General features: G+C 41.1%; 1 protein-coding gene across 2 annotated transcripts in view; it reads left to right on the forward strand.

Moving 5' to 3' along the window:
• Nucleotides 1–271: 271 nt before the first annotated feature.
• Nucleotides 272–14072, forward strand: part of coq8b (coenzyme Q8B) — a 39843-nt gene continuing 26042 nt past the window's right edge. Inside the window, exons 1-7 of one of the 2 annotated variants that reach the window (XM_062068000.1) lie at nt 272–403; nt 3202–3383; nt 3468–3603; nt 7221–7426; nt 13165–13231; nt 13384–13458; nt 13634–13753. In XM_062068000.1, coding sequence (XP_061923984.1) covers nt 403; nt 3202–3383; nt 3468–3603; nt 7221–7426; nt 13165–13231; nt 13384–13458; nt 13634–13753 — 787 coding nt within the window. In that variant the 5' untranslated portion in view covers nt 272–402. The remainder of the gene's footprint in view (nt 404–3201; nt 3384–3467; nt 3604–7220; nt 7427–13164; nt 13232–13383; nt 13459–13633; nt 13754–14072) is intronic. The other variant, XM_062068001.1, reaches the window with a different exon arrangement.

Below are 14072 nucleotides of genomic sequence, written 5' to 3' on the forward strand. Positions count from 1 at the left end.
TGACCTCTATATCCGGCAGACTACTTGTGTAAATGAAAATAAATAAAATAACATGTTGCGCGTCTCGTCTTCTAGAACAGCTCCACCTTCTTGATTCCTATTTGTCAATGTTCTTTGTAGGCCCGCCTTAAAGTGCATTTAATTGGGCTGGAAATACAGTGCGACACGCCCTTCAGCAACAATACCTATGTCTGATTGGTTAAAAAAAAAAAGGTCCCCTCTCTCCGTCGTATAAGTGTCGAATATAGGGTGTTTTGATTGGATCGAAATCTCGTCAGTCAAGTCTCAACTTCCGGGTGTTGAGACGTAACGTTGCAAAACAGACATCCATTCCTCCCCACGCATACCTTGACCGGAGCGGACAATCCCACTACACAACTTGAACTACATAACTTTAGAAAGAGTGAGTATTTTTATATATTAACACTAAGAATGTATTTTATGTAGTTACGTTCTTTGCGCTTGGAAATATCAACCATAGATCCACGTCTTCTGTCCGTCGTGCTGCTTATTTCCCACTGCTTCCACTGTAGCATAACACGACGTGGGATGAATACATGAATCGTAAAGGCAGTATTTAGTTTTTGAGATATAGTTATCGTTATGAGATTATTTTTTCACACATCTGTTAGAATTATTCCGTCAGCTATGCAAACACGTGCCAAAGACATATTGCCAGACCTGACAATTGCGTGTAAGGTAAGGTTAAACCAGAGGTCGGCAACCCAAAACGTTGAAAGAGCCATATTGGACCAAAAATACAACAAACTAATCAGTCTGGAGCTGCAAAAAATGAAAAGCGGTATATAAGTGTTATAATGAAGGCAACACATCTTTATTAGCTATAATAGCTTACTATCAAAATGACTATGTTTCGCAGGCGGAAGCAAATCTTCGTTGACAGAATTGTTGAAATTTAATATTTAATTTTACACATTTTTACAACATTAGAAACCTTTAATAAATCAGAAGGTGAGATAACTCCTGGAAATTACTGGCTTTTAATGGTCATAGGTATAGATGTGTGTCCAAGTTAAAAGGAAACGGCAGGCTGTCTTCTTTTAATAGATTTATTACAATCTTTGGCAAGCTCGGTAATGTTTGCTGTGGTCTGGAACAACATGGCACACAAACAACTATCTGAACAGCAGCCAATATTACATACAAATAATGTGTCATTAGACATGCAAATATAAATTATATCCATCCATCCATCCATTTTCTTCTGTTTATCCGAAGCCGGGTCGCGGGGGCAGCAGCATAAGCAGAGAAGCCCAGACTTCCCTCTCCCCAGCCACTTTGTCCAGCTCCTCCCAGGGGATCCCAAGGCGTTCCCAGGCCAGCTGGGAGACATAGTCTTCCCAACGTGTCCTGGGTCTTCCCCGTGGCCCTCCTGTCGGTCGGACGTGCTCTAAACACCTCCCTTGGGAGGCGTTCGGGTGGCATCCTGACCAGATGCCCGAACCACCTCATCTGGCTCCTCTCGATGTGGAGGAGCAGCCTCTCGATGGTGAGGAGCAGCGGCTTTACTCTGAGTTCCACCCGGATGACAGAGCTTCTCACCCTATCTCTAAGGGAGAGCCCCGCCACCCGGCGGAGGAAACTCATTTTGGCCGCTTTTACTTGTGATCTTGTCCTTTCGGTCATAACCCAAAGCTCATGACCATAGGTGAGGATGGGAACTTAGATCCATCCATCCATCCATTTTCTACCGCTTGTCTTGGGATCGCGGGGGGTGCTGGAACCTATCTCAGCTGCATTCGGGCAGAAGGCGGGGTACACCCTAGACAAGTCGCTACCTCATCACAGGGCCGACACAGATAGACCGACAACATTCACACTCACACACTAGAGCCAATTTAGTGTTGCCAATCAACCTATCCCCAGGTGCATGTTTTTGGGAACGTATATCGACCGGTAAATTGAGATCTTTGCCTTCCGGCTCAGCTCCTTCTTCACCACAACGGATCGATACAGCGTCCGCGTTACTGAAGACGCTGCACCGACAGTTCATTTCTTTTACGGACAGAATTTCTAGGCGCAGTCAGGGTGTTGAGGGGATCCAGTTTGGTGGCTGCAGGATTAGGTCTCTGCTTTTTGCCGATGATGTGGTCCTGATGGCTTCATCTGGCCAGGATCTTCAGCTCTCACTGGATCGGTTCACAGCCGAGTGTGAAGCGACTGGGATGAGAAACAGCACCTCCAAGTCCGAGTCCATGGTTCTCCCCCGGGAAAGGGTGCCATCTCCGAGTTCGGGAGGAGAACTTGCCAACAGGACAAAAGTGAAGGATATTAAATGAGCTCAAATATACCTACAAATGAGGCATAATGATGCAATATGTACATACAGCTAGCCTAAATAGCATGTTAGCATTGATTGGCTTGCAGTCATGCACTGACCAAATATACCCGATTAGCACGCCAACAAGTCAGTAACGTCAACAAAGCTCACCTTTGTGCATTCACGCACAGCATAAAACGTTTGGTGGACAAAATGAGACAAAGAAGGAGTGGAAGATTTTACATGTAAACAAACTGTTGCGTCACAGTCCACACTATGGCCAATTTAGTGTTGCCAATCAACCTATCCCCAGGTGCATGTTTTTGGCGGTGGGAGGAAGCCGGAGTACCCGGAGGGAACCCACGCAGTCACGGGGAGAACATGCAAACTCCACACAGAAAGATCCCGAGCCCGGGATTGAACCCAGGATTGTGAGGCACATACACTAACCCTTGTTCCACCGTGCTGCCCCTGCCGCCGAAATTAGTAGGACAAAATTATGTTCACCATATACTCTCATCAGTGAAGCATACACACAAACATATTAAACAGTGGGCTTTCTAACAATTGGGAAAGTTTGTGTCATGTTTGTCCTCAAACAAAAAACATACTAAAACAAAAACAAAAATTTTTCCCCCATCTTGTTCCATTTTCAATCCTTTTTTAAAAATGCTCCAGGGAGCCACAAGGGCGGCACTAAAAAGCCACAGGTTGCTGACCCCCGGGTTGAACCATCTAGTAGGATAGCCATTAAACACAGTGTCTGGTACAAAGTAATACTATTACATGTATATTTTACCATATAATATGTAGCCTACACTGTACTATTACTGTAAACATGTTGCATGTTATTTCTTACAATATGGTGATATCCTCTGACCTTCTGGCCATATTGTACCTGTCCACCTGTCTGTGCACAGTGATGATGTCAGAGGTCCTACAGGTGCTACGGGGTGCAAGTAAAGTAGGATCTGCACTGATCGCCACCCAAGGGGAACAGCTTCGATTCATTGCCTGTAACTCCTCACTGGGAGCAGGGGTTAAAGTTGCCCAGGAAGCTGCAAAAGGGCTGGTGGGCGCCTTCATGGGTGGCAGCAATGTAGTAAGAATTTTTGCACATTTTTCCTGTAAATGTGATTTTGTTGCACCTTATGCTGCTTAACTACACGTCCAACCCTGTCCCCAGCAACAGTCAGTTGAGGAGGATGTGTATCCTGATGCTGAAGGCTGGGAAAATATGGATGTCGATGAAGCTGCCAAATGGGCTGCAGGTTCAGAGTTCCCTCCTGATTCTGGAAACCAAACACAGACAGAAGCCACAGGTATTTTTTCGCACTTTTTAGTTATGTTGGGTTAAAAATACACTCTTGGTGTGGATTACAGAAGATCTTCATTTTACACCTACGTCATGTTGTTTTGGGTTAGAGTAGATACTCATTTTACCCCTATTGCACCTTGTTGCAATATGCTATATTATTATGCTTTATTATCACTTACAGTAGTACCTCAACTTATGAGCCTAATTGGTTCTGTGATGGAGCTTAAAAAATGGGAACTGCACTTTTTTTTGGAATTTTGCCTACCATTTACAATCCTTATGTGAGACAAGCACACATAGGTTTTTCTTTTTTTTTTATACATTCCAACTCGTAAATAAACGTTAGCAAAAGTCAGCCAACAATGTAGCCAATTGGAGCCGGTTTATTCCGCCTATTAAGCGCTCTAAAAACATTGAAAAACCTTAATCAATATTTTAAACAAAGTGTTTAGTTTGAAGTTGAACACTACATTACTTTTACCACCAGTATCCTCAATATAATTTAAAAAAGTAACTATAGTTACTTGTTACTTAACCAAAAAAGTAACTAAAAAGTAAAAAGTACTAATATATTTACTTTTTAATACATGTAATAAATGTGGGATCTGAGCCGAGGATGTCATTGCGGCTTGTGCAGCCCTTTGAGACATTTGTGATTAAGGGATACGTAAGTAAACTTTGATTGATTCATTGATGTAATCAATTACTAGGGAAAGTAATTAATGTGTTACTTAAAAAATTAAAATATGTCATATGCATTTGAGAGAAGTTTTATATGAGAACAGTATGTGTGTACCTTACAAAATGCATTGTCTGTTGCCAAGCAACGTTAGCGAGGGTTTCACTGTATTTGTTAGCTTTAGTAGCTAGCACTGCAACGGCTGTTTGTCGGCTTTGACAGCTGTTGTGTTGAGTCTTTTCACCGACTTGTGTTACCTCGGGTCAATTAAAAGGAGCCGCCGGCCGGAGGTACGGTGCAGGCATGTTGGCCTTGCGCGAAGGCGAATGTGAAGGAGGGTCGGTGTCGGCATCGGCAATGCGCAGTAGATCCTTCCCGCTCGCCGGATCCTTCCTCGGCTACGTTGCCTGCTGGCCACAAACATAATAAAACATAACTTACTGTACAAGGTCTGCTGTCATTAGGCTGCCGACTGCTAGGATGTTCATATATTCTCATTTAGATGAAGAAATGACTCATAATCCTCACAAAAAAGGGGAGTGGAACCAAGAATCATTTTGTGTCGTTCTCACCATTCCCGGGTCTAAATTGGCTGTCGAAGTGTAACAACTTGACGGAACACGTCCTCAACTTTCTTCTATCCAGGTAATGATCAATGCGCTAGAATAAGCTTCCAAGAGCAGGGAAGCAGGGAAAGAGCTGACCACTCGATGATGTAAACATAGCAGCATAAACTGGTGATCACGTCGCCGCTAAAAATAGTTTGTCTGCGTGACCGTCTATAATAACAAAATCATTAATATTTGGTTAATATTCAAGTCACAAAATGTAAATTGAGTTTTGTTGGCGGTTTTTGGATTATTTATTTTTTATTGGGTTTTATGGGCGGAATAGAGAACCTCCCATTGACTTTTATTTACGTATAGAGTACATTGAAAAAAATACATCCGTCGTCATAAAAATAAAAAAAGTGCAGTTTCCCTTTAAAGCATAACAATTAGCCAATAGACAGCTCTTACCTAAAAAGTTTCTTAAGTTGCAGTATCATTGTATTTATAAATAATTACGGACATGGGGTGAATAAAATACGTTTTGTAAATCTTGCAGATCAGGATGTTAGGACGAGCAGATACATTCCAATGCTTGTCTACACTAATTGTTTGTTCCTGGCCATCAAATAGATCATAATTTGGCCTTGCAGAGTGGAAAGCTTCTCCGAGATGTTATCCAGTTTGCAATTTAGTTAAGAAATCCCCCATAGTCTTGAGTGCCTACGGCCCTGCCTGCACAACCCATCAATCATGACGAGCAGCTTCTGGGTGCCTTGAACGACTGCCGTCTTCTTCCGAATTTGTCAATACACCAGGGCAACGCTCAATCCAATCAGCAGACGCCCTGTTAACATAGTTCTGAATAGGTAGATAATCTCAAGGTCCTCAACGGAAAGAATAGCCAGGAGCACGCAGCTCTACTTCCCCCACATGTCTATTGTATATCCAGCAGCAAGCATTCTGTCAGGACAAACCGGTTCCCCCGGACCCGAACTTCTCGTTGAGAAAATTTTATCAATTGCTTTGAGAGACCAGTCAATCAATTCTATGGTTAGCTGGGCGTGGTTAATAGGAGAGTAGTATATTTACAGCTAGAATTCACCAACTCAAGTATTTTATTTATATATATATATATATATATATATATATATATATATATATATATATATATATATATATATATATATATATATATATATATATATGTATGTATGTATGTATGTATGTATGTATGAAATACTTGACTTTCAGTGAATTCTAGCTATATATATATATATTTATTTATTTATTTATTTTATTATACATATAAATAAAATAAATACTTGAATTTCAGTGTTCCGGAGGCTATCCAGTAGATGGCAGTATTGTCCTGTTTAACTTCTCCGTTCATGACTGAGTATATCATTTCGGCCACCGTGTTCAATGGAGAAGTCTGTTCTACAAATTGTACAGGCAACATAATTACATACCCTTTCCCCTTCGAACTGTCCTGGATGAACTGAAATTCTTCTTTCCATTCGTTTTGGAACTTGCAAGCGTATTTCTTCATCTTGCTCATCGACGGCGTCGCCATGTCTGTAACTTCTTCGTTCTTCTGCTTCGTCTCCTTGTTGTGTGCGCAGTTGTGCACTCTACTCTCTAAAAGCCGTAGATGTTATGACGTCATTGGGCAGGCAAGCTGTTTATATTGTGGGAAAGCGGACGTGAGAACAGGCTGTCCCCACTCAGGTCCGCATTGAACTGGAGGGGGTGTGGCCTCCAGCTCCGGCTGAATACCGGGAGTTTGTCGGGAGAAAATTTCTGCCGGGAGGTTATCGGGAGAGGCGCTGAATACTGGGAGTCTCCCGATAAAACCGGGAGGGTTGGCAAGTATGCCATAAAAACGCTCCTTAACCTGGTGAAAGCTTTCTTAGGAGACTTAAAGTTGTGACAGCTATAAAGAGTGGGCCGATGTCATATTAAACCATTTGAAATAAGAATGAAATATCTGTGTAAATACAGTACTTATGGCAATATAAAGTGTTTGTAAAGGCAGAAAATCAATACATCCCTTGTATTGGTAGTCAAATTGTGCTGGTGTACCTAACATAGTGTTTTCTTAGGAAACAAACCACTTGTAATTCAGGGTGGATGTGCACTGTATTTGATTAATACACAAAACAAAAATGTAGCGTCACATTTCAGAAACACCAAAAATACTTTTTAAAAAGGACTTTATAAACAGTGTCATGAACAAGGACAGATGTTTAGATATCACAATTGATATTTCGATAGTTTCCCCGTCTGTCCCCCAATTTTGGTTTGGTCGAACCGAAGTTTTCGTTTCGACTCATTGGATTTAGACATCGTTGCTGTTATGCATGTCTTCTTCGTGTCTTCTCTTTTCCATAGGTGTGCATTCTGGCTCCGGGGCGTCCTCAGCAGACAGAGGGTGGCCAGGCCAGGACACGCGTTTCCTCCACACGTCTCCCCAACTGCAGCCATTCTTTCACCAAACCAGATGTGTCCATGACGCAGTGGTGACCAGACTGACCCCGGAAGATATCAAGAAGGCCAGGGAGGCTAAGCAGGTCTTGGTTAAACCTGTTCGACAGAAGGTGGGTCAAGTTACTCAGCTGGGATTAGCAAAAAGAATGAAAAGTAAAACAAAGAAAAAAACAGCTACACTTTGGAGAAGAGCGATATATGCTTTCACGTTAGTCTCCAGATGTGTACAGTAAGACTAGAAAATGTTGCTAGGTTTTTTGCTAGTTGCTTTATTGAAAAGACAATCTTGAGGGATCTAAATCTACAAAAAAGTCATTAAATTGGCAAAAATTATCCTAGCTCTGTTCCATATATGTTAAAGGGGAACTGCACTTTTTTAAAAATATTTTGCCCATTGTTCACAAATATCATGAAAGACATGACGACAGATGTATTTTTTTAATACATTCTAAATATTAATCAAATGCGATCAAAAGTCTGCCTACAATGGAGCCTAAGGGAGCCGTTTAATTATGCCTAAAGAGCCCCTAAAAACATCCAAACACCTCAATTAATGTTTTATATACATGATGTAAGTGTATATGTAATGTAGTAACAGGCACATTTATAGTAACATGTAATATTTACGTATTTTGCTCATTGTAAGCATACAGTACACGGCGCGTACATGTCAAAAATGCATCACGTTTGCTTTTTTTTTCTTCATCGCTGATTTCTGCTCACTGCAAGACTTAATGAGAGCCAACAAGCATAATATAACATCACTTAAAGTTAAAAGTTAAAGTACCAATGATTGTCACACACACACTAGGTGTGGTGAAATTTGTCCTCTGCATTTGACCCACCCCCTTGATCACCCCCTGGGAGGTGAGGGAAGCAGTGGGCAGCAGCGTAGCCGCGCCCGGGAATCATTTTTGGTGATTCAACCCCCAATTCCAACCCTTGATGCTGAGTGCCAAGCAGGGAGGTAATGGGTCCCATTTTTATAGTCTTTGGTATGACCCGGCCGGGGTTTGAACTCACAACCTACCCATCTCAGGGCGGACACTCTAACCACTAGGCTTAGTAGGTGGCTTACTTACTAATTAATGTATGCTGTTATTAGAATGTCAATTGCTAGGATGTTCATATATTCCCATTTAGATGAAAAATGTCTCGTAATCCTCGCGAAGAAACAGGGTGGTGGGGAACAGGCACTTTCTAAATGGCTGTCAAAGTGTCCTAACTTGTCAAATTATATTCTCAGCCATCTACTTTTCAGGTGAGATGCATGGTTTATGATCTATAATAAACTTACAGGGAGCAGGGAAGCCAGGAAACAGCAGACCACTGGATGATGTAACCATAGGGACACAACCTTGTGATCACGGCGCCGCTATAAATAGTTTGTATGCGTTAGCGCTTATAATAACAATATCACTAATACTTGGTTAATATTCAAGTCACGAAATGTAAATTGAGTATTGTTGGCGCTTTTTGAATGGTTATTTATCGGATTTTAGTGGAGCTCCCATCGGCTCGGCTGTGAGCGGCCTTTAATTTATGTTTATTTAATATTTAGAATGCATCCAAAAAAAATACATCCGTCGTCTTGTCTTTAATAATGATTGTGAACGATAGGGAAAAAAAAAGAAAAAAAAAGTGCATTTCACTTTTTATCAGCGGAGTTATAATGCCATCTACTGTATGGAGTTGTAACGACAAGCTGCAAATCTATTTGTGGCAGTCCAAATTTATTTGTAAGGGGCCGTCACAAATAAATTAATGTGTGGAAAGACTGAGGGTCTGATCTACTGAAGGTTTGTATGTATTAAAAATGTTGCAAACTTTATAGTAAAAAAGCTGATCTTCTAAGCCTGTGCGCAGAGTGGGTGGTATAAAGGTAATATAGTTAATACTGGTATATTTTAGGAAGAGATGTATATTTCATACAATACCACCATACCAGTATCTTTTGATGTGCCTTTGTTACGGCCGTTTGCTCTTTTCGGCCCCTGCATGTTTACGTAAGCTTCACTATGACGCAACACAACAAACTTTTCAAAAGAATACAGTGGCTCTGGTGCCGACTTCTCGACTCCCGAGTACATCTGTTTATGTTGTTCACTTCTGTTAGCGACATAGCACAGGCAAGGCAAGGCAAGGCAAGGCAACTTTATTTGTATAGCGCTTTTCATACACAAGGCAGACTCAAAGTGCTTCACAGACATCAAAGTGAAATGAAAGAAAATAAAAGCAAAATTAAAATGCAGACAATAAAAATAAAAACAGTGCAGACGTTAAAAGATTAAAAGATTTAGCTGAAAGCTAAGGTGAACATAAAAGTCTTCAGTCTAGTTTTAAAAGTAGTCAGAGTTGGGGAAAGTCTGACATCTTCAGGAAGTTTATTCCAGCTATTTGTTGCATAGTGACTGAATGATGCTCTCCTTTGATTTGAGTTTACTCTTGGAACCGCTAACAGATTGGTCTCAGAAGATCTTAGTGATCTAGAGGGCTTATATAGTGGGAGCATATCAGTAATATACTTCGGCCCTAGACCATGTAGTGATTTATACAGTATGTGAGCAGGAGGATTTTGAAATCAATTCTCTGATGTACAGGGAGCCAATGTAAGGATTTAAGAATTGATGTAATGTGCTCACATTTTTTGGTCTTTGTTAGAACTCTAGCAGCAGCGTTCCGAACAAGCTGTAGCTGCCTGACAGTTTTTTTGGGAAGACCTGCAAGGAGACCATTACAATAGTCTAGCCTACTGGTAATAAAGGCATGTACAAGTTTTTCAAAGTCTTGAGCTGACATGAGCCCTCTAAGTCTTTTTACATTTTTGAGGTGATAGTAGGCCGATTTTGTTACTGACTTGATGTGACTGTCGAAATGTAAATCAGAATCTAAAATAACCCCAAGATTTCTGGCTTTATTTGAGGTTTTCAGGGACAGTGATTGAAGGTGTTGGACGACTTTAAACCTTTCTTCTTTTTTTTTTTTTCACAGCTGCTAGCCATAGCTCCTTTCTGCTGCTCGCTCGGTGTGTCAAATCTCGACTTGAAAGTGCCTCTCCCCATAGCCCGTGCGGACTAACCTAGCATAGCGGCTGGGTGGCTGAAGAGTAGTTTCAAACTTAACAGCCAGCGGCCTTCACCGCAGTGAGCGAGTAGAAGCTCCATCTATCCCCCCGCACAAGCGTGAGGCTACAAACCTAACGTTAATGAATAAAATTAACAAAAACATAATAACGGCTAACTTATTACTTTATAAGAAAAAAAACATGTTACTACTTACAACAAATATAATCTGAGTACTCTTAACACTGGTTATCTAGCCATATAACACTTAGGCAACCTTAAGCACTTCGCAGGTTTTGTTTCAGATACCACTATACACCGTGTATTGCCATTTGGCCTAAAAATACCAGGATATCAGTTTTGGTCCATATCGCCCATCCCTGCTGAAAACATGCTCATCGGAATGGCCACAATACTGGGAGGAGATGCAATTCTAAACATTTAGCACTCCCAATTAGATTTTTCAAGACTGAAACTGTTCTGCTGCGGCTGTTTTGCATCTATATTTAGCATGTCTGAAATCTTCTTGTAAACTGGCCCAGTTTTGCAAAAAATGGCTGTGAGAAAGAAGGCGATCGCGCCGCAAAGTCAGACGACTGGGAGAGAATATTTGGCCTGTGTGCGTGTCAACATATTTGGAGTGTCAGAAAATAAACATTTTACACATGTCACCTATTCAGCAATGACATTTTAGAATTTTAGAACTGCTATATGACTTAAAGGACTGATTAAAACAGAGTAAATTGATTTGTTCTGCTGTCTTGCTGGTGTTTTTATTAAATGGTTTGTATTTTCATATAGGATATATATTATTATTATTATATATCTCCTATATGAATAAACGTCTTGCAATGTGCATTTTTTTGCACCTTGATCATTGTAGACACCCCATGACAACACCGCAACACATCCAAGAACGTACCTTTAGCTTACTAAAAATAGGTAACGTTGTCTAGATCGCGCTTTAACATACTGTAGCCCAGAAAAGGTGGGTCATATAGCTGTGTGTTGCATGTCAACAACATGACAAAACACCACAGATATGATGCCTTAAATGTGGAGGGAAATTAGTATCTCCATGGTGACAGCTGGTATACAAGCAAAATCCTCATTTAAATAGGGCGGTTTGCACCACTTTTTCACTTGTTATCAACTGTAGAGGCAGTTTATGCGATTTTATAGTTATAGTTTATGCAATTTTATGGTTTGCATATGTCACTTAGGACCTTTGTAGATCAGGCCTTGAACGGGTTTACCAGATTCACTGGTATCTTCAGGTTTTGTGATTTGAATGTCTTGGTTAAAGGCCTACTGAAATGAAATGTTTTTATTTAAACGGGGATAGCAGATCCATTCTATGTGTCATACTTGATCATTTAGCGATATTGCCATATTTTTGCTGAAAGGATTTAGTAGTGAACAACGACGATAAAGTTCGCAACTTTTGGTCTGATAAAAAAAAGCCGTGCCTGTACCGGAAGTAGCGTGACGTCACAGGAGGAAGGGCTGCTCACATTTTCCCATTGTTTACAATGCAGCGATAGAGATTCGGACCGAGAAAGCGACGATTACCCCATTAATTTGAGCGAGGATGAAAGATTCGTGGATGAGGAACGTGAGAGTGAAGGACTAGCATGCAGTGCAGGACGTATCTTTTTTCGCTCTGACTGTAACTTAGGTACAAGGGCTCATTGGATTCCACACTTTCTCTTTTTTCTATTGTGGATCACGGATTTGTATTTTAAACCACCTCGGATACTATATCCTCTTGAAAATGAGAGTCGAGAACGCGAAATGGACATTCACAGTGACTTTTATCTCCACGACAATACATCGGCGAAGTTCTTTAGCTACTGAGCTAACGTGATAGCATCGGGCTCAAATGCAGATAGAAACAAAATAAATAAATCCCTGACTGGAAGGATAGACAGAAGATCAACAATACTATTAAACCATGGACATGTAAATACACGGTTAATAATTCCCATTTTGGCGAAGCTTAACAATGCTGTTGCTAACGACGCCATTGAAGCTAACTTAGCAACGAGACCTCACAAAGCTATGATAAAAACATTAGCGCTCCACCTACGCCAGCCAGCCCTCATCTGCTCATCAACACCCGTGCTCACCTGCGTTCCAGCGATCGACGGAAGGACGAAGGACTTCACCCGATCATCCGTGCCGTCGGCGGCTAGCGGCGGCTAGCGCGTCTGCTATCCAAGTCAAAGTCCTCCTGGTTGTGTTGCTACAGCCAGCCGCTAATACACCGATCCCACCTACAACTTTCTTCTTTGCAGTCTTCATTGTTCATTAAACAAATTGCAAAAGATTCACCAACACAGATGTCCAGAATACTGTGGAATTTTGAGATGAAAACAGAGCTTTTTTGTATTGGATTCAATGGGGTACCAATACTTCCATTCAAACGATTGACGTCACGCGCATACGTCATCATATATAGACGTTTTCAACCGGAAGTTTAGCGGGAAATTTAAAATTGCACTTTATAAGTTAACCCGGCCGTATTGGCATGTGTTGCAATGTTAATATTTCGTAATTGATATATAAACTATCAGACTGCGTGGTCGGTAGTAGTGGGTTTCAGTAGGCCTTTAAGCGTAGCAAAGGGCAGTGAAAGTTCTGTTGGCTTCAATTTGAACAACTTGCAATTAACCCCTGTATTTAATCATACCCTAGACATTATAGTGTGTTGGTAGAGAGTGAGACAGTATAATGATGATACAGTAAATTGTGTTGTGGTTTTATTGTGTTTTGTCCGCCTTCAGCTGAGTGACCGTGCCAGAGAGAGAAAGGTACCTGCAACGAGAATCAGCAGGCTGGTTAATTTTGGAGGTACACACACACACACACACACACACACACACACACACACACACACACACACACACACACACACACACACACACACACACAATACATGGTGTTGTGGATTTGCTGTTTTGAAATTGGCACGATGCACATTATCAAACGCATCTTCGACACAGGACTGGCAGTGGGTCTGGGCATTGGTGCCATTGCTGAAGTAGCAAAGCAGTCACTGGGAGGCAAACAAAAAGGAGGTACAGTAATCATTTTCGAAAGCAGCAGATTTACTGGCATTAAATCCAACATTTGCCTGTCAATTTAACAGCGTTAAGCGTTTTAATTGCCCAGTATTGCCTATAACTAATGTACAGTATATCTCACAGCCCTACTTTTCACATATTGCCTTTTTTTTTTTTTTTTTTTTTATAGATAAGAGTGCCTTGCTGGACTCTCCTCTCTTGTCAGAAGCCAATGCTGAGAGGATTGTCAGCACATTGTGTAAAGTCCGTGGGGCTGCACTAAAGATTGGACAGATGCTCAGCATACAAGGTAATTTTATATTCATGTTAAATGGGTCATGTTATGCTTTTATTTGAACATTTATAACACTTCCTTGTGGTCTACATAACATGTAATGGTGGTTCTTTGGTAAAAATTTTAGCATAGATTGTTTTACAGACTGTCTTTAAGCTGCTTTCTGACCGTCTCTTTAGGATGCGCTGTTTTGTGGGCAATCTTCTCCTTGCCATCTTTTTTGTAGTTATTAGCGCTTCAATGGCGAGTCTACTGACAGATTAAGTTCGAAAATGGCAACAGCACAGGATGCATGTGCATGTACGAGCCACTCTGCCTCACAACAAGAGGATAG

This window comes from Entelurus aequoreus, linkage group LG13 (assembly GCF_033978785.1).
Source record: "Entelurus aequoreus isolate RoL-2023_Sb linkage group LG13, RoL_Eaeq_v1.1, whole genome shotgun sequence".
Lineage (NCBI taxonomy): Eukaryota > Metazoa > Chordata > Actinopteri > Syngnathiformes > Syngnathidae > Entelurus > Entelurus aequoreus.